Genomic DNA, 18,605 nt, shown 5'->3' with positions numbered 1-18,605 from the left:
TCCTAAGAAATGGAAAAATGTGGTCAGTTGGAATCTGGTTGAGCTATGATTTAAGGAAGAATCCTGTCCTTTGGGTCCTCACTATTTTCTTAGGTTAAATATAGGAGTAGCATAAAATGTTTTCTGAGATCTTGTCCACTTTCGACCTTATGTGAGTACTTTTCCTCTTTGTAGGACTGAGCTAGAATATGAGAGGTGACAGATGGAGAATAGGATAGATTTGAATGGAAAAGCCCAGCTTCAGGATAAAAAGGGATTTCTTAGAACGAAACAGTTTTCTAAACATTCCATAGTTATTAAAACATCTCTAGTTTCCTCTTAAGAAGTATTTGCAAGCAGGTGCCAAAGAGGGAAAGTTGCGAAGGGAGCAGTGGGGTTTCCTGGGGTGCCCTGAGGCTTGGGCAGCGCAACCCCGAGTGACAAATATGCAGGAGGAGTCCAGCCGGGGTGAAACCAAAACTGACTCTCTGTTTGGACAAATCGTTCTCTCAAGCAAGTTGTCAGATGAGAAATAATTTCCTCTCTCCTACACCAAGGAAAGGTTTTAGGCACAGAGAGGTCACAAAGTAATTTCATTTACTACCAGAAACACCCTGCAACCTACACAGAAATCAAAGGTGGAAAAACATTGTCAAGAATCATGTCTCAGTGGAAATAACAAGAGGGTCTCATTACAATCCCCGAGAATTCAAAGACCTCCATGGCTACTATTTATTGTTTCCTTTCACCACTTTGTCCATGTGGGTCCCTTACTTCCAGGAAGTGGGCAGACCTCTCCCAGGAACTGTCCCAGTTGTGAGGAGAGGTAGGGTCGTGATCATTGATCGACTGAGGACAACACTCTGGACCACCATGGCCCCAAAGGGCCGCGCCTTACAGGGGCTGGGGTCACTGAGATGCGGGCTCGAGCCCTTAGACCATCGCGCTACAAACAAATCTTAATGTGATCTCGTGGTGTCTTTTCTCAGATAATTTCTTCTCTAGGATCTTCCTCTCTTCAGATTTCTCTTCCTAATCAACTGATTTGGTATCAACTGATTTGGTATAAACAGAGTTGGGGCTGCCTCCTATTTTAAAGGAATATTCTCTGGAAAGATCTAGAAGGGATTGGGTGAGGTCAAGGGAAAATGAAGCGAGGAATAGGAGGAGTGAGCCCTGTCTGCTCCAGACTTTGGGAGATAAGTTCTGTTTATTCTGAGTACGCCTTTCTGTGTGTTTTATCCTAGGGAAGGTTAAAACTATTAAGGGGCAAAACTAAGTTGGTTTCCCACGAAAAGCAAAGGAGGCCACTGAGAGATTCTCTCCATGAGCAACTCTCGGCCCCGTTCCCATCCTGTAAACACTGTGGGATCTAAGTACCAACGACTTTGCCCACGCCGCCTTGGCACATTATAGAACACCAGCATCGTTTCCAACAGCCCGAGGCCGCATCTCAGTGACTCCGGCCCCGTAAGGTGCTGCTGGGAAAGCTCAAGGCTGCCAAAAGAAATTTCCGCCCGCGTGTCCCAGGCTACACCTGAAGAGAAGCCCTGCCTCCCAGTGTCCTTGGAAGGACAGGAGCCTAACTCCAGGGAGGGCCAGTTAACAAACCCAGATGGGATTCGCACGGGCCAGTGTCGCCTTCCTGCTGCTGTAAGCTGCCACTTCCCTGCCTCTGCGCTTAACTGAGGCAGGCAGCATCCTTATGGTCGATCGATGTGTCGCACGAGGCAGCTTCTTCACTCCGGCCCATGTCTATGCCTGGACCATTACAACAGCATCTTCCTGTTTCCCTGCCTAGGTCTCTTCAAAGGGAAGCTAGGCTAATAGTCTGATCCTACCACGATCTCACTATTGCAAAGAGTTGAGCAGGACAATGACCCAGTTTGAGTTGCTACAAGGCCACGTGTCCAGGAACCGGCAGAGAGTTGGATTTGAGTCCATGTTTCACTTACACGTGTTCCCACTAACGGCTTTAGTAAGTCATATCTCAGTTTCTCACCAGAGACATTGTTACCGTGTCTCAAAGGACCATTCAGGCCTCTCTGATCTTCAGTTTGTCCATCTATAAAATGGGGAATCATAACAAACGTGAACAGTTGTTATGAGAACTATAAGACAACATGTTAGCAAGTACTGGTTTCTTGATCATGATCGTGGTCAGTAGCCAACTAATTCTAATGGCCCCGCTTTTTTGGGTGAGGGGAGAAAGCATTTCGAGCATAAGGAATAAGAACAGATTTGCACAGGTGTGCAGAAGACCACAATGATCCAAGTAGAGGGTATGAGATTTTGTCAAGAAGATGACTATATCAATATAGCTGTATTTAAATTAAAAATAGCTGCATCTTTAAAAGTATCAAAGTGTTTGCACACAAAAATAAACGTTTCAACAACTTTGAGAAACACTGATCCTATAGACCCAGCGAAAATATATTTTCTGTGGAAGATTCTCATATACATTGCCATCCCCCCCTCATGCCCCAATCCCAAGAGGAGTTAGTCGCTTTTTTCTTAAAGTCTCTTATTTTTATTTATTTATGGATCTAGCTGTTCTACAGCCCAACCTCCCCTAATCCCTGCCCACCTCCTCCCTCCCCACTCTAGACAGGAAAGACATTCCTCTCTGTGTGTCTGAGACTCCCACACGGGTTAGCACAGATCCCACCCTCACAAGAAATGCTCGCTGAACAAGTGGATGGCGACCTGATGCTCACAGTGTTTTGTTTGATCTGAGCAGAGCAGGTTAAAATTCCCTGCTCATAAATCCACAGGTAAATATTTCAGAGCAGTGAGTAACCTCGGACTAAAACAAACAATTCAATATTCATTTCAAAGATGCTGTAGAAGCTGATTTCTACGTTGCTGCATAGATAGGGTCTCTGGCTCGAAGACACTCAAACCAGAAGTCTCTGCAATGAAACATTTGCTCGCATTGCACTTCAGGAGGCAGGAAGCTGACAACTACATGGAACAATGGTTTCTACATTGCTGGGGTCAGTGTCATTCTGAGATGCCAGTGATAACTGGTTCTGCTTCCTCCCAAGGACGCACACGCACACACCTGCATGTGGTCTCAGGGCATTCGTGGACACCTCTGAAGGCTCTCAAAGGACCCCAAGGAAATGGTTTTTGAATGTGAGGGGACTAGAATCAGCTAAATGGGGCTCATGAAAAAACAGATCTCCAAGCCTGATCCCCAGATTTGCTGATTCAGGAGGTCTGGGGTGGGGTAGAGAATTTCCATTTCTAACAACTTCCCGGGGGATGCTGATGCTGCTGGCCTGAGGATCACACTTCTAGAATTGTTGCCCAGAGCCCCAGAGAACACTGAGCTCATAGGCACTTAGTTCAGGCAACTATTTTTCAGGAATACCTTATTCATTCTGTTGTCACTCAGTTGGAATTGCCAGCTATTCAGAAAAAAAGTACCAAAAAAAGCCATTTAAAACCTATAAAGAAGATTTTGCAGGGCATAAGCTTCAAGATCCTGTGCAGAAAAAAAAATCAAAGTGCCTCTATTGTTGCTTGATCTTTCCAAAAATGTCAAGTTTGTAGTGAACAGGAGGCCTTCAAGAAAGCCATAACCACAATGCAAAGCAACTTTTAGGGGAAAATGTCAGTCTTTTCCTGTGTATCAGCCACTGTTATTTCTCCTGTACTGGTCGGCCATCCCACCCCTCCAATAAAGCCTTCCTCACAGCACCCGCGGGTCTCCACCGCCTCCCCTTCTCAGCACTCCCACTGGGCCTATTCAAGCAGCACAAAACTGTCCCCGAGTGCCTCTGGAGGCCGGCATCACTCCTCTTTACATCCCCAGAGTCTAAATAAGCAACTGGCTTCTAATTACTGCTTCTGAGTTGCTGTGGCCTGAGACATGACATTACCAAGGGTTCACTTAGCACAGCGGAAAGGAGAGCAATCGTTAAGATATTATTAAATAACTAGAGGGCAGGCTGGCAAAATGAAAGGAGACAAAATGTCTATTCAAAGGAGAACTGTGTTTCTCAAAAACATAGGGGCTGACACCATTTAGCTTAGAGACAGGATGGCTATTCAGATCCAAAAAGCCTTTAGAAAAATCACTCAATACAGGATGGTAGAGTTGAGTGATTTACATTTTTTAATGATTACAGCAAAAATGAAAGTAATTGACAAAAAGTCCTATGTTAATGAGTCCCTCACAACAAAATTAAATAATAGTGTAGAAATCGCTGGTACTTAAAGCTCAAGAAGTGTGCTCAATAAATTTTTGTCACAGAGCTCAAAAAACCCCTCTTTTGAGCAGTTCATTTAATTCAATGATACTGAACAATGAAGGTTTTCCAGAAATTCCTAGAGTAGGCTATATTCATTCATAAATTTTCAGTTAGTATATACTGCAGAGTGCCTAGTCCACAAGATGCTTGGGAGAAAAAAGAGTTTTAAAGCCAAATAAATTTGGGCCACTAACAATGCATAGTAAAGGCTCTGAAAACTCCTGCAGTAAATACACCAGCTAAGTTCCATTAATTTAGAATTTCCCAAATATACTTCCTCATAGAACCTATTGTAGAAAAATACCCCAGCATTAGCATCCTAAGATCCAGAGATGGATAAATGCTCTGCTGGTCACTGCTCCAGCTGGGTTTTCACCACTGATGTCAACTATAGGGAAAAGAAAAGGCTTCAGTTGGTCAAAATCACTTTGGTTTTGCTCTCTTTATGCCAAGTGGAAACCAGACTCCACTCAAAAATATGTGGCCTACAATGCAGAGCTGTGCTTCGTAGTTCAGTGCAGCTTTGCGACAGGAGACAGTAAGTCACTCGGGCTTCGGCTGCTGAGGGCAGGGGGGCCAGCTTCCTCACCTGCCTCTCAGGCATGCCTGTCTTATTGACTCATAAGCTTTTGATCCCCATAACGGTGATTGGACACCATCACATAGCAGTATTGGACCTTCCCATCACCCTGAGGCCACCTTTCAGCAGGGAGCATGCTGATGCACCCAGGTGACCTCTTAGCTGGCCCCCATCCTAGATATCTACCTTTGGCTCAGTTATATGATGGCCCCCAGAGTACACTGGCTTGGAGCAACGCTTCCTCTATACACACATGCAAAATAAACTAAATTAAGAAATCATGTACTTTATACCAGGCCATATCTACAAGAACACAATGAAGTAAAAAATGAGGCAATTAGCTGAAAAAGCATCACTAGTCACACCTTAACTTAATCCTTTCATAAGTTATCTCCAGTTACTAAACAACTGGCTGAAGCAATTGTGGGAGCAGGAAAAAAACACGGCTCTGTCACACGTGGCTGTGCCGCTGGACGTGTTCCCCTCACTGGACACCTACCCCACGAGTAGTGTCTGGCTATTGCACTATCGCTTCAGGTCTATACTAAAAAGACCTGAACAGGTAATACGAGAAAGCAACATTCTTGTTGCTGAATATTTCGAAAATCTTAAACATGAATGCGGTCTTTCGAAAGAATGTTGACTAACATTTCCTGGCAGAGGAAATGTACCAGGTGATCGCTAAATGACCGTGCACGACGTCCCGGACATCTTCGTGACTCAGTTTGTCCATTAAGCAGAGATTATAACAATTTCCCCCCGGGGGACTTGTTTTGAGGATAATACTAATTGGGAAGTGTAAAGCTCTCAGAAGAGCGCCTACAACATGAAGCAGACTAATCAGTTAATCTTAGCTATTACTAATATTTTTTATACCTGTGATATCCCTAAACCCTCCCATCCCTCGGGCCCGACCGTCCCCGTGCAGTCTGGAATGACCGTCTTTGGTTCTCTCTGATCACTCTCTTCCCTAGTTACCTACATATTTTACAATGTTGACAGTTTCACAGTTAATTACAACTGTATCAGAATGCCACTGGTCAGTACACGTATGCTGACGTTTGTCCCCAACTCGGTGTTTTAAACTCCCTAAAGAATGAAGTCTCTGCATCTTCCACACCATCTAGATTAGTGCTAAGACCACGGCAGTTTTATTTTTATGGATAAAATACATAAAACACCACCACGATGCTTAGGAAGAGTTTTGTTTTAATAGCGTTCTAACTTTCCTCCTCCTGCCCCAGACCCTGAGTTCAGTGGGTAACGTAACCCGATGCTCTTGGTCCAGACAGGATTGTGCATCTCTCCACCTGGGCCGCGCTCATTTTCTCTCATTCGCCCCTTGCCTTGTCTCCCTGACCTCCTGCTGCTCTCTCTACGTAGCATCTTCTCTACCGGTGCGCTCATCACCGATCTTACTCCCGTCCAGAAAGCATCACAGTATTGCTGTATTACAAGCAGAAGCTTTGAAAACAAACACACTTGGATTATGGCCTGTGTGTGCCATTTATGGGCTATGGGATTTGGAGCAAGCTCTCTTAATCCTTGGAAACTTTCCTCATCTTTAAATGGGACTTAGAGTGAGGTCATTATTTTAAGTCTCCAAATGATTAGAAATAGTCAGCTAATGTAGAAAATCACTGTCATATATTTTCTCTAATAAAAAAACAAGCTTCCCTCTTATATGTCCCCACACTTATATGTCTGTACCTCTTTTATGAAACTTACCGTATCAGGCTTGTCTTTTTTCATCAGCTCTCCATAGTCTAGAGTACAGTTGAAGCCCTTTGCTGTCCCACTGCAGGTATTTTTGAAAGCTACTCGGGAATCTGTTGTAAAGCAGGTTTAAGGAGAATGACTGGTTTAGGGGGAAGGGCCTCATCAGGATTTTGACATGTGGACATAGGGATAGAGGGATGGTCAGGGGAAAGCAGACAAGCAAAGGAGTGGAGAAAGGAGAGGACGGGGTTTGGAAAGAGTGAAGGGTGTATCCGAGCGGGCCTGACGACCCAGGCAGAGCGTGGGAGGCGCCCGGGAGAGCAGAAGACGCACGTGGCGAGCAAGACAGACCATGGGGACGGCCTGACATCCCAGGGAGTGGGAATCTATTTTCAAAATATGTAAATCCTGCTCTTTATACATGCCACTGTTAATTATATATCAGTTCTCATTTCTAAATGACCCAGATAATTATGCCAAGATAAAGAAGCAATTGCTCACAACTCCTCTTCAAATAAGAATCACTGATTCCCACCACTGTGTCCAAACACTGAGTGCACGGAACGGGTCACTGTTATCTTATTCCGCAAATACCGCTTGGCTAATTTTTGTGTGCCCCACTTTCCTGGAATTATAAAGATACACTAAAAATTGGGAGGGGGAGAGAGGGAGAGGGACTTTGCTAAACTCTTTAAGAATGGCAATTCTGCCTGCCTCTACAATAGCTAAGACTAGTCATGTCTTCAATTACATGATGTAGTTTAGGAGAAACAGGCAAATCTTAAACATTTTGTCACGAAAGAGTAAATCTGGCACAGGCGCCGCTCTTTATGACATCAATAACACCGACGCTTACAGGAACTGATGGAGTCACTAGAGCAGGTGTAATTATCCTCAGCTAACCAAAAATGGCAGGGAGTGACTTGCAACTGTGCTCCTAAAAGCCGACAATTGCCACATTTGAGTTCCTAACATATGCCATTCCTGCTATTATCTGGGGAAAAGCATAGCTGAGTACATGTTATTATCTGGGGGAAAAGCACAGCTGAGTACATGTTGCTAAAACACTTAAAAATATTTTTAAAGATTGTTTTAGACACTATTTTTTAATGTAAGCATTAGTAACTGGTGTTATTTAGGGCTTCCTCTGATGTGATCATTTTCAGTGCCATTAAGATACGCTCTGATGATTCATAAAATTTCTGGTCATGAATCCCTCAAGAATGAGATCTTACTTCAGTCACACCCATATTCCCAAAAGGCTTAACACTGTGCCGATGCGATGGTTATTGTCAAATACTTTTTTCTAAATGATAAGACTCACATGATTTTGTGATATTTAACATCTTGTGTAATGTGCCACACTCTACAGAGCAAGTTACGTAAAACTAAATAGAAAACAAACCTGACTTGACATGGTTTTGCCTGTCTGTTCCTTCAATGATTCATGCATCAAATGCCTACTATGTGCCTACACTGTTCTAGTGGCTGGAGGTGCAGCGGAGACAGACAAGGTCTCTGTCCTCAGGGAACTGGCATGTGTGTGGCAGAAGACAATTACACATGTGTGTGCACAGTAAACTTGAGAACAGAAGGCGTTACAGAAGACGTGGAAGAGAGTGAGTGATAGATACAGTGATACGAGGATCATCTTCTTGAAAAAGTGGCACTGCAGATGAGAATTTAACCAAAAAAAAAAAAGAACAGAGTAATGTGGAAAGACAGGAGTTGAATGTTCCAGACACAGAGAACAGCAAAGGCCCTGAAACCAGGTGAGTTCACTGTCACGTTCAAGGTGTGAGAAGATGAAAAAGGCTAACACATATAGGGCACGAGTCCAAGAGTTAGCCTTGAAGGCCATGCGGAAACATTAGAAATTTATCTTACATTCAGTGGGAAGGCAACAGAAGGTGGAAAGTAAAAAGTGGCACGATCTGATTTATACATCTCTTTCACCGAGAAATAACTCTGATCCAGCAGAGTTCCCTGAGCTACCAAAGAAAAACTAAATGATGCTCCTATTTCTGTTCTTACGAAGACCCATTTACAAAGGTAGAAGAGAATTCAGCGTAACCATTACCCAAGTTAGAAGGGCCCCTAGTAAGAACAGCTCTGTTCCCTTGCCAAGGGGCCCAGTTTGCTGAGGTTTTCCTGCCAGACCAGGGACCGCCAGTTCATGGACGAACAAAGAGCCTCCCCAAAGAATGCAGAAGCTCGTGTCTCCCCCTCCCCCAGGCACGCCACTCGGCACAGCAGAGAGAAATCCGCAGGGGAGGGGACTGTGACATCTGTCATCCTGTCAGGGATGCTTATGAGAGTGACGGGGCACTGATTGATGTAATTGATAGTTATACCAGAATGACAGGAATAAACGGGGACTCTCCCTGGGATCTGGGATCAGAGTCACCCCTGACCCAGGCTCAAGTCTCCACTTGTATGAAAACAGCCGTGTGGCAGGGAGCAAGGTCTCATCCTCTCTGTGGCTGCGTTTCCTTAGTGGGTGTGTGACGTGGTTGCATCTTCTCACTTATCGAACACCAACGACCAAAGGGTATCACTGGAGAGACAGAGGAATAAAGCCTGTTTTGTTCTCACAGTTCTCAGAGAGCACGTAACTCGCACACAGTGGAATAAGTGAAGCTCTACAAACTCACACCAGAAACAGCTCTGGTTAGCAGAGGGAGGAGTGATGACTCCTATGAAGACATCGAAGAGCGCTTCCCGGGGGCCTGGTGGTACACGAGCCGCTTGACTTAGTCCAGTGCACACAACACTGTTTACACGGAGCTGCACAGACACACAAGTTCCGAGCTGTACGTAAAGCAAGAACGTGAAGAGCCGGGATTAATGCAAACCTCTCGCCGAGGCTGCATTAACAAGAGAGGAAACCGGGACAGAGAATGGGACAGAGTGCTGAACAGGCAGGGACGCTTAAGATCATCATAACTAACAGCTATTGAACATTTAACAGATATCGATACGATTAATTCTCACAACACTCCTAGGAGGTACAGACCAGATAAGACCTTGCCCAAGGTAACCTACTTGGAGGGGGCAGAGCTGGGCCGTGACCGCAGGGAACCTGGCTCAAGGGCCCATGCTTGTAACAAGGACCCCGCAGGACTCAACAGTAACGTCAGAACTATGCTCGGTAATTCATGCTGTTGCCCCTCAGTCCCGAATTCACCTCTGCTTTGAGGCAATCTCAGGGGAGAAGTTAGACAAACACTAAGTCGCTCTCTGTAGCGACCTCTGGAACGAGAGAGATGCAACGAGCAGACGGCAGAGTCTGATTCAGCAGCCTGCGCTCTGGGAACCCATGGTGAGGGGGCCTGGCCGAGAGGGCTGCGCAAACCGGCATTAAGAATTCAGCCGAGTCCACCGGACCGGCCAAGGTTCTCATAGAAACAATTACATTTTTGATCAGCTGCTTGGGTTTCAGGAAAGTCGTAAGGTCCTGAAGGTGAGGAGCTGCATCTGTTAACTTCCTCCACTCAGCATCTAATAGAACCACAAGCAGAAAAGCGATTAAAGGGGACCTTGCAAGGACGATGGTGGTGACAGCGACGATAATAAGGTTAATGCCACTGTCTGTCTGTGTATCAACTCAGCGCTTACCATCTTTAAATGCACGGTATCCCATTTAATCCTAACGGTGCACGTGTGTATCTATCCACATTCTTGCATATTTACAGGTGAAGGCTCAGAGAGGACAAAAGCTGTGATTTAAACCAAACTTTCAAAGTCCAGCAGCATTTTCTTCTTTCCCACAGCTGTGTCTCAAACAGTTAAAAATCCCAACAAGCCACCATGATGTCCCTTAGAGAGAACTAAACGCCTTAGCAGACAGACCCAGGCTTTGTCCCCTGCCTGCCCCAGTTTCTGTATAAAAATTCTAAACCCCACACCGCATAATCCTTGGTCTAATCCCTGAATTGCAGAGGGAGGAAATTTGAAAATTGATGGGTTTAACCAGTGAGGGGTCATATTTTAACACCAGGAGCTGAATAGTGTACCAAAGCCGGCGGCCCCTCCTGCGAAGGTCCTGAAGGATGGAGGGCTTGGCTGAAAGCTGCTTACCAACACAGGACTCCCCGGACAGTGAATAGGTCCCATCGTCATGGAAACCGCTTCTGCACTCACAGTGGTACCACCCTGGCAGGTTAACGCAGCGGGAATGGTGGTGGCACTCAATGATCCCCTCTGTACATTCATCAATATCTGCCTCAGAGAAAAACACAAGCCCACCAGGACATTAATTTCTTTCAACACTAACCTTTCAGTAAACACCTAAAACATGCTCATGTCAACATATCAATTATAACGCGTTAAGTCACCTAAGATGCAAATTACGGGAAGAACTAAAGCATGCTTTTCCCAGAATCCAAGCTGAAGGTTTCATTTTCAGGCGCTGTCTCGTATATGGAACCATGAAGGACAGCTGATGGTCACGAAGACATTCCCAACTGCAAAAGCTGTAGGCTTCTGAGTCATCAAAAACTAAATTGAGGATGTTTGGCACAGTTCTGTTACTGAGTGCATATGCCTTTTCTCTGATTCAATAATTCCAAAGTAGTAATTCCAGATATTATTTGGCATTCTTTGATCATATCCATAAACAAATAAGTTCAGGAAACTCTGGATTCAACAGTGTTAAACTGAAGTTTTTTATAGTGCAGTCTCAGAGACTTATCAAATTTATATGCCCTGCAAAACATAAGAAAGGAGAATATATACCCTGTTTCCCAAATATATTTGTCTGGGGAATGTTTTCTTTGGGGGGATTCCTTAATATCTTGGAAGCTGGTGTTCTGGGGAGCACGGTTTGGGAACTACTATTCTAACTCTGTTAAAACTGCTGATTTACTAGAGGACAGATTTATGACAGTCAACCAGAGATAGTCATTCTCCAGGCATTCCTGATGAAGGCCAGTCTCCTGGGCTGTGTTCGCTCCAGGATCAGGCTCTTTAGAATCAGCAAACACCTAGATCGTGCATAGATTCTCAAGCCCAAAGGCTGCCTCTGAGCTGGAGGAGCTGACACCTTTGCAGAGAGAGGAGCTGTCAATAACGATGCCAAGGTCAGCCCATTCCTGCCGGGTAATTATTTCTTGGAATGCAGCCACTGTTGGCCGGGAATCGTCCCCTTGCTCTCCTGGAAATAGCTGAACCTTGGCAGTCTTATATGAATAGAAATCTAATTAATATTGGGACATAGAACATAATGATTAAAACCCTCTTTGGGCTCTTTTTCACCAGTTCCCTGCTGTAGGCGTCAGCTCAGGGCAATCAGCCACCAGTGGTCCTGTTACCTAGACGAGCCCTGAGCTGTGCACGGAGCTGTAAATGTAGTTGAGACCCGTCGCTCCCATTGCATGGCGTTTTAGCCACGTGAAGAGAGAGAAGGTGCAGCTCTTTATTCCGGGCAACTCCAGCATTAGTTTTAGCTTGTTCTGCCAACTGCCATCTTCTTCCTTTATGGCTTTTGTGCCTGGGTCCACGCAGTCCTCTGACATCCAGCGTCCCTTAGGTTTCTAACAGCAGTCAGCCCTCAGGACCCAGGGTGTCAGCTTGTGTGTACATGTATTATGAAATCCCCAGAAAATAAATATGCAACAACTATGCCATTATTTCTGAAATTTTACAGGTGCGAGGTTCTGTGGGACACACCTCGGGTCCCTAAAGTGAGTGACCGCAGGTGATGTTTCACCAAGAGGTAAGGCTGACCCTGGGTTATGGAGTCAGTTGGGTATCTTTTGAATACAGGTTACCCAGGGACACACACATCACCAGAAGTCTGATTTTCAAAGGTAACTTCTCTATGTTCAGCTCAAAGAACTGTCTGCACCGGAGCAGCAACAAATCCTACCCCAGGCGTTATTTCCGAAGCTGCTAGGAAGGCAGTCAGGGTCCCCACAGGCCCTGTCACTTCGAGATCACCAAGAATATTTAGGTGACAGCCATCCAGCCACAGTGAGTATTGTGGGAAACCAGGAAATACAACAGCAAAGCTTCTCAAATAAATAAAAAATCCCATGTCCTAGCTGGCCGGAGTCAGGCCTCATTTACATCTGCCGCCTCTTCCGCTCTCAAAACCAACCCAATCTGGGGGATGAGTTATACGAACATGTTACAAATAATTCCTCCAGCCTTCAATTTGATGGGCAATTTCCAGAAGGAGGAGTGGTAGTGACCAATGTGCAAATACTGAAAAAATTTGCAGATATTTTTATTCTCGAAATGGAATGATAAGAGAGAGCATTAAAGCTCCCGTGATCCGGCAGGACAGGAGTTGTCTGTGCAGGGCCCTGGCAGGGAGTGAAGGCAATCGCACTGTTATCCATCTACAACTTGCCCCAAGAGCAGGGATCCCTGGCCTGCGCCGAGAATGAGGAAAGGAGCGGAGCTGCCCTGTCTGGGAGCTGCGTTGCCAGGGCTCGCTGGGAAGAGCCAGCTCATCTCGCACTGGCACCTGGTGACCAGGCTGCACATTTCTGTTCTGGGTGCCAGGTTTGCAGCTGAAGCCAAAAATTCCATTTCCTGTGCAACCAGACTCCTTGAGAGGCCCTCGCATTTCCATCGTGCTCACAAAACTGGCTGCTGCTTCTGCATAGTCAGCAGGGTTAGAAGCAGCCACCACAGACCCCAATCCAGAACACACTTGGAGGCTTTTCAGTGACATTTGGGGGGCTTTAAAAATTATAAATGGGTTGCGGCAGCCTTTGTCCTCAGAGATCTGTTTCTCCCAGTCAGCACCTGCCACAGGCAGACATACACGACAGCTGCTCTGGGGACGGGGCCTCGGAGGGTTCACAGGAATCCGAGGCTGTCCCTCGAGCGCATGAGCCGGGCTGTGCCACTCAGGCTGTCAGCCGGCCCAAAGGAAACGGGAAAAATCACCATTTTCCCTTCTTGTAACAAGTCCTAGGCCTGCGTTGAAATTTCAGACCTGAAGACGTGGCAGGGGAACAAGAGGTGCTGGGGGCTCGAGAGTGGAAGCTACACTACTCCTGTCTGTGTCCTCAGTGCCCAGTGTCGGCGACATTAAACACTCGCGGTACAGCCCAGGTCGCACGGCTAACGAACGGTGACACCAGGTTAGGAACTAGCTGGAACCCGTATTTGTCTCTAGTCTATCATGTCATCTTGTTGATAAGTCAAGAAAGCAAGTTTTAAGCAAAGATAACACTTATTCAATTCTGTAAATATTGGCTGAGCTGGACACATGAGTAAAGAATGATTCTGAGCGGTGGTGGCTGGAAAGGCAACAAGGACGCGATTCCTGACACCCAGGAGCTCACACCCAAGGGGAGGAGATACACACACTCGCCCTCCAAATCCCAGCCAGTATCACGTTCTCCAGCTCCTGCAGGCACCCAGCCCCCACCCCAGGGAGCCATCTACGTGCACATCCGTGTAAGGACACATCTCCCTCTTTATCACAGTTAGTCTCCTTTTGTCCATCACTCAAACACAAATTTCTCAAAAACCTAAGAGACAACATCTTAGGTTTATATTTCTTATGATAGTGAGTATCTAGAAATACGAAGGTGTCCCCCCCAAAGTTCATGGAGATGAATGAATGAAAAAATAAGTGACAATGAACTAAATGAAGGGAGTCACAGAAAAGAGCTATAATAGAGATCTGAAGACCACGAGATTTCCTGGTGTTTGCAAACCACAAAGACACAATGTCATGTCACAAAACTAAATGTAATGGGGTTCCTTCGATCTTTACACGTGATTTACCTTTAAAAGATGTCATGTCGTTTCTGTTTAATACTTTGCTTCTAAGTCTAATCTTTAGAGGTTTTTAAGGCAACACAATAGGCAACAAAAAGACACAAAAAGACCTAGAGTTATAACTGCCTTCAGCAAAAGATCCCGCCTATACCTTGAGTTTTTTATCAACAACAAAAAAACGGATGACTACTCAGGTTTTTTCATAGCATGTGCTCTAGGCAACACATCTAATCCTATTTGGTAGCTACAGTGAATTTGCTACCCAAAGCTGTTTGCAAACAAATCCTTTGATTCTTGCAAAATTCTGGTCTCCTGAATTGGATGAATCTGTTCCTTCATCTGATAATCCTCCCTCTCAGATTTGCTACTTACAGATTTATAAAAGCAGCTGAGTTTTTCTTAAAGCTTATTTCCAAGGAGATAGTTTTGTGTTTCATATTAATTGGTTCACAGTGAAGTACTGGCTTAAGTTGCATTTGGATTACATCTTCTATATGGATTTGTATAGTGAGGAGGTTGCGTCCCAAGAAAAACTTGGATGCTTCCATTCACTCAACAGAAGCTCATTCAGCACCCACGTGTAAAGCACCGTTACACCCTGTGATGCAGAGAGGAAAAATAAGTTCCCTGTGCTCCACACACTTAGAGCCCATCAGGGCAAACTGAAATGTAAAAAAATAACTGTGGTTAAGAACACGGGCTTTGGAGACAAACATGACTTCACACTCCTGCTTGCCGCCACATTAATGCATTGTTTAGATTTTTCCAAATCTTTGTTTTCTCATCTGTTGATTGAAGAGAATAAAAATGAATGTCATAGGATTGATGAACACAAAAGACTCTTAAGCACAATCTATCATGTTTCTTCTATTGTATAGGATACTAACTTCGGACTCTATATTGCCGCTAACAAAATAACTAACATTAACCTGTAACCAGGAAACTGGTTAGGCCTGCAAAGTGACTTCTGGATCTTTAAATACATTCACTTGTATTTTGAGATAATTGTCATATTGTAAAATATTCAGAAATAGAATCTATGAATCTATAATATATACCCCATTAAAATGTGGATTCTCTCTTCCCTAAAGGGAGTATAGTGAACACAAACCTGATTATCTAATATTTGCAGGATGCCAGGACTGAACTCAACAGAGCATCAGAATGTTTGAGGGAAACTAAAAAGACAGATAAATGAATGAGAGACTCAGTGGGAGAAAGAGGCCAGCTTTCCCATCTCCTCTTCTTCTCGGGTTCCCAAGGCTGTGTCCTGAACACACCTCCTTTGCAGATGGCTGAGGCCATGTGAATAAGCTAGAAATAATGTAATTCCAACATGGCTCGCAGAAACTTCTCGTATGAGCCTCCACGCTGTTTCCACCTGCCCACAGGGGACTGAGGTGCAGGGAAACCTTGGAAGCCACTTGTTAAAAATAGCAGTGTCTCTGCCTGGCTTCCCGCATGACTGTAGGGCAGATGCCTTCCACGGACTGGACATTGTCATGGACTATTTATAAGACCAAGAAACACATTTCTATCTCACTGAGCTAGTGCACAGATTGGGGTGCTTCATTGCTTCAGCCAGCATTTTCTGTTTTGATGACTCCTTTCCATATTAAGGGGAAAGACTGTGCTCTGGTCAGAACTCACACAGACACAATCTCTGAAAACAAAAGCAAGAAAAAAGCCTCAGCAGCAATCACTGATTACCTAGACAGCTAACGGAGCAGATGGAGATATGCGCTTAAAGTCAAGATTCAGATAACAACATGCAAACAAGACAAAGCTTTGGAGTCGGATACGCTGGATTTTGAGTCCAGGCTCTGTCACTTTCTAGCTGTGTGACTCTGAGCGAGTGATTTATCTTTTTTCCGCTTCAGTTTCCTCGGCTCTCAAATGAGGATGATATTACCTAGCTCATAATGTTGTTTTAGGGATTGAAGGAGATCAATGTAAAGCCACTCTATGAAGCTAGGCAGGCAATCATTAGGCCTGCAAAAATTAACATTCTCTCATTTCTAATCCCTCCTCGGCCACAGAGAAACTCCATCCATGCCAAGGCAGGCCAAGGGTCGAGGTTTCCGCTCCCTGCATTTGAAATGAAAGGACTGTGCTATAGCATGCTTCAGTCCTCTCCCAGCTCTAACACCTTCGGGGTGGGAGGTCTGGGCTTTGGGCTTATGCCTTCACCTGCTACTAACCAGATAAGTGGCTGCTATAAGGTTTAAGTGACCTCTTTGAACTTCAATTTCTTCATTAACCAAATTGCAATTTTAAAAAAATGCATGTTTTTTGGTCGTATCCAAACAAAACTGATAAGATATCAATACAGGGTGGGGCAAAAGTAGGTTTAGAGTTGTGAGTACGTGAAACAGTTTATTTATGTATTATTACTTATTAATTATTGTATTATTTTCCATACAAACAACTGTAAACCCACTTTTGCCCCACCTTGTATTTATATCAGAAAAAAGATAAAAAGGCATCTTATAAAGGAGTCAATTCATCAGGAAGATTTACTATCTTAAATACTGAAAGTTCTTAATACTAATGAAGCTTCAAAATACATAAACTGAAACTAAAGAACTCAAGGGGAAATACACAAATCCAGAGTCTTTGACATCTCTCTTTTAGTAATTGATAAAATAACTAGACAGAAAAAAAAATCAGTTACATAGAAGACGTGAACACTCATTGATATTTATTTAATATTATACCCAGTCGCTGCAGCATACATTTTTTTTTTTTTGCAAGTGCAAGTGGCATGTTGACCAAGATATGACAAATAAAACCATCTCAAAAAAATTCAAAAGACTGAAATCTGACGGTGTCTGTGACCACACATAATTAAATTAGAAGTAAAATAACAATAAGATAATCTAGATAAGCCACAAATATTTGGAAATTATACCACTTCCAAAAGCCTATGGATTAAAAAAGAAATCCCAAGGAAAATATGAAATATTTTGAACTAGATGATAATAAAAACACAGCAGGTAAAATCAGTGGATGCTGGCGAAAGCGATGCCTAGAAACAGATGTATGGCTATAATGATTATACTGGAAAAAGAAAAGTTTAAAACCAATAATATAACTTCCCACTGTAAGAAACTATTAAAAGACAGTCAAACAGATTTCTACAATATACCTGGTCCTGCCCCAAATGCTGGAGTTTATAAGGTAGGATCAGCGAAAATACAGGAACGTCTCAAAGACTCTATTTAACTAGAAAGAACACTTCTTATCATAACCTGAGGAAGAGCAGCCCAATGCAAGTTTTCAACACTAAGAACCAGAGGGAACACACAATACATGATTCTGCACATCAAAATCAAAGGAAGAGCCGGGACCAGGGCTGGAGTAATTGTGAAACACGGATCCGGGCGAGTGGGAAGCAGGCAGGCGTGGGGAGAGGCCCAGGAGCAAGGACCTGAATCAGCAGGCAGGAGCCGCAGCACCTCTGACTTTGGGCGGCAGCCGCAAGTGGCACTTGAACCTTGCTTCAGGCCCTCCCCCTCTAAAAAATAAACACACTGGCTCACTTAGTTGAAAAGTCCCGGGCTCTACACTATGGACTACAGATAATCAAGCAGTTACCATCAGGGTTTAGACTCCCTCTACCTCCTTACCCTGCCCTTTACCATATTAGCTGCACTTTTAGCAGACGCCTCTCCATGTAGTAGCCCCCAGCTGTTCTAGGCTAGCATCATCCCAAATCTACTGAAAAGAGAGATTCTTAACAATAGTGTTGACAAAAATCTAAGAGTTGAGCCTCACTGGTTTCGGTTTGGTCCCTGGCTGAGTCAGGAGATACTTACTGTGGCCATGCCTGGGTTGCCAGGCCATCCCTGGGGCAGGAAGTAAGATCAGCTCCACTTAAAGTATCTTGACCTGAGAACTGAGGAGGGGTGGCTCCCTAAGAAATACTGGAAGGCCTTTACTAGAGTGGGTGGTGTTTCCGAGGGAGGTAAATACAACAGGTTTCCACCAGCCCCCTTCTTACGCTACAGCTTATCGTGAGATGGACAGGCTGGCTCACAAAACCATGCTACTTTGGGCAGTCTGCGACCTTGCCTTTGGAACGCCTCTGTCTAAACGGTCCTTCAGATCTCAGTTCTCTCAGCGTCAGCTCAAAGTTCTTGACACATGCATTCACCGTTGTCCAGAAGGTAAATACAGACATCAATGTCACTCCAAGAACTAAGTATAAAAGATTTCTATTTGAGGCATCTGGGAAGGCGGCAGAATAAACTTCATACTGTTAAGGGTCATGTGATGTGTCCTGGCAATTCTTTGGGAAAAACATTTCACTTTGTCGCTATCAT

General features: G+C 44.5%; 1 protein-coding gene across 2 annotated transcripts in view; it reads right to left on the bottom strand.

Annotated features, from left to right (window-relative positions):
- NELL1 (neural EGFL like 1) overlaps nucleotides 1-18,605 on the bottom strand; it is a 619,484-nt gene that overhangs the window by 28,611 nt on the left and 572,268 nt on the right. Inside the window, exon 16 of one of the 2 annotated variants that reach the window (XM_016201668.2) lies at nucleotides 10,618-10,758. The exons of the other annotated variant lie outside the window; for it this stretch is intronic. Coding sequence (XP_016057154.1) covers nucleotides 10,618-10,758 — 141 coding nt within the window. The remainder of the gene's footprint in view (nucleotides 1-10,617; nucleotides 10,759-18,605) is intronic. 2 annotated transcript variants of the gene reach the window in all.

This window comes from Miniopterus natalensis, chromosome 11 (genome assembly GCF_054644295.1).
Source record: "Miniopterus natalensis isolate mMinNat1 chromosome 11, mMinNat1.hap1, whole genome shotgun sequence".
NCBI classification, from domain to species: Eukaryota; Metazoa; Chordata; class Mammalia; order Chiroptera; family Miniopteridae; genus Miniopterus; species Miniopterus natalensis.
This window is presented reverse-complemented; position numbering and strand designations above follow the sequence as displayed.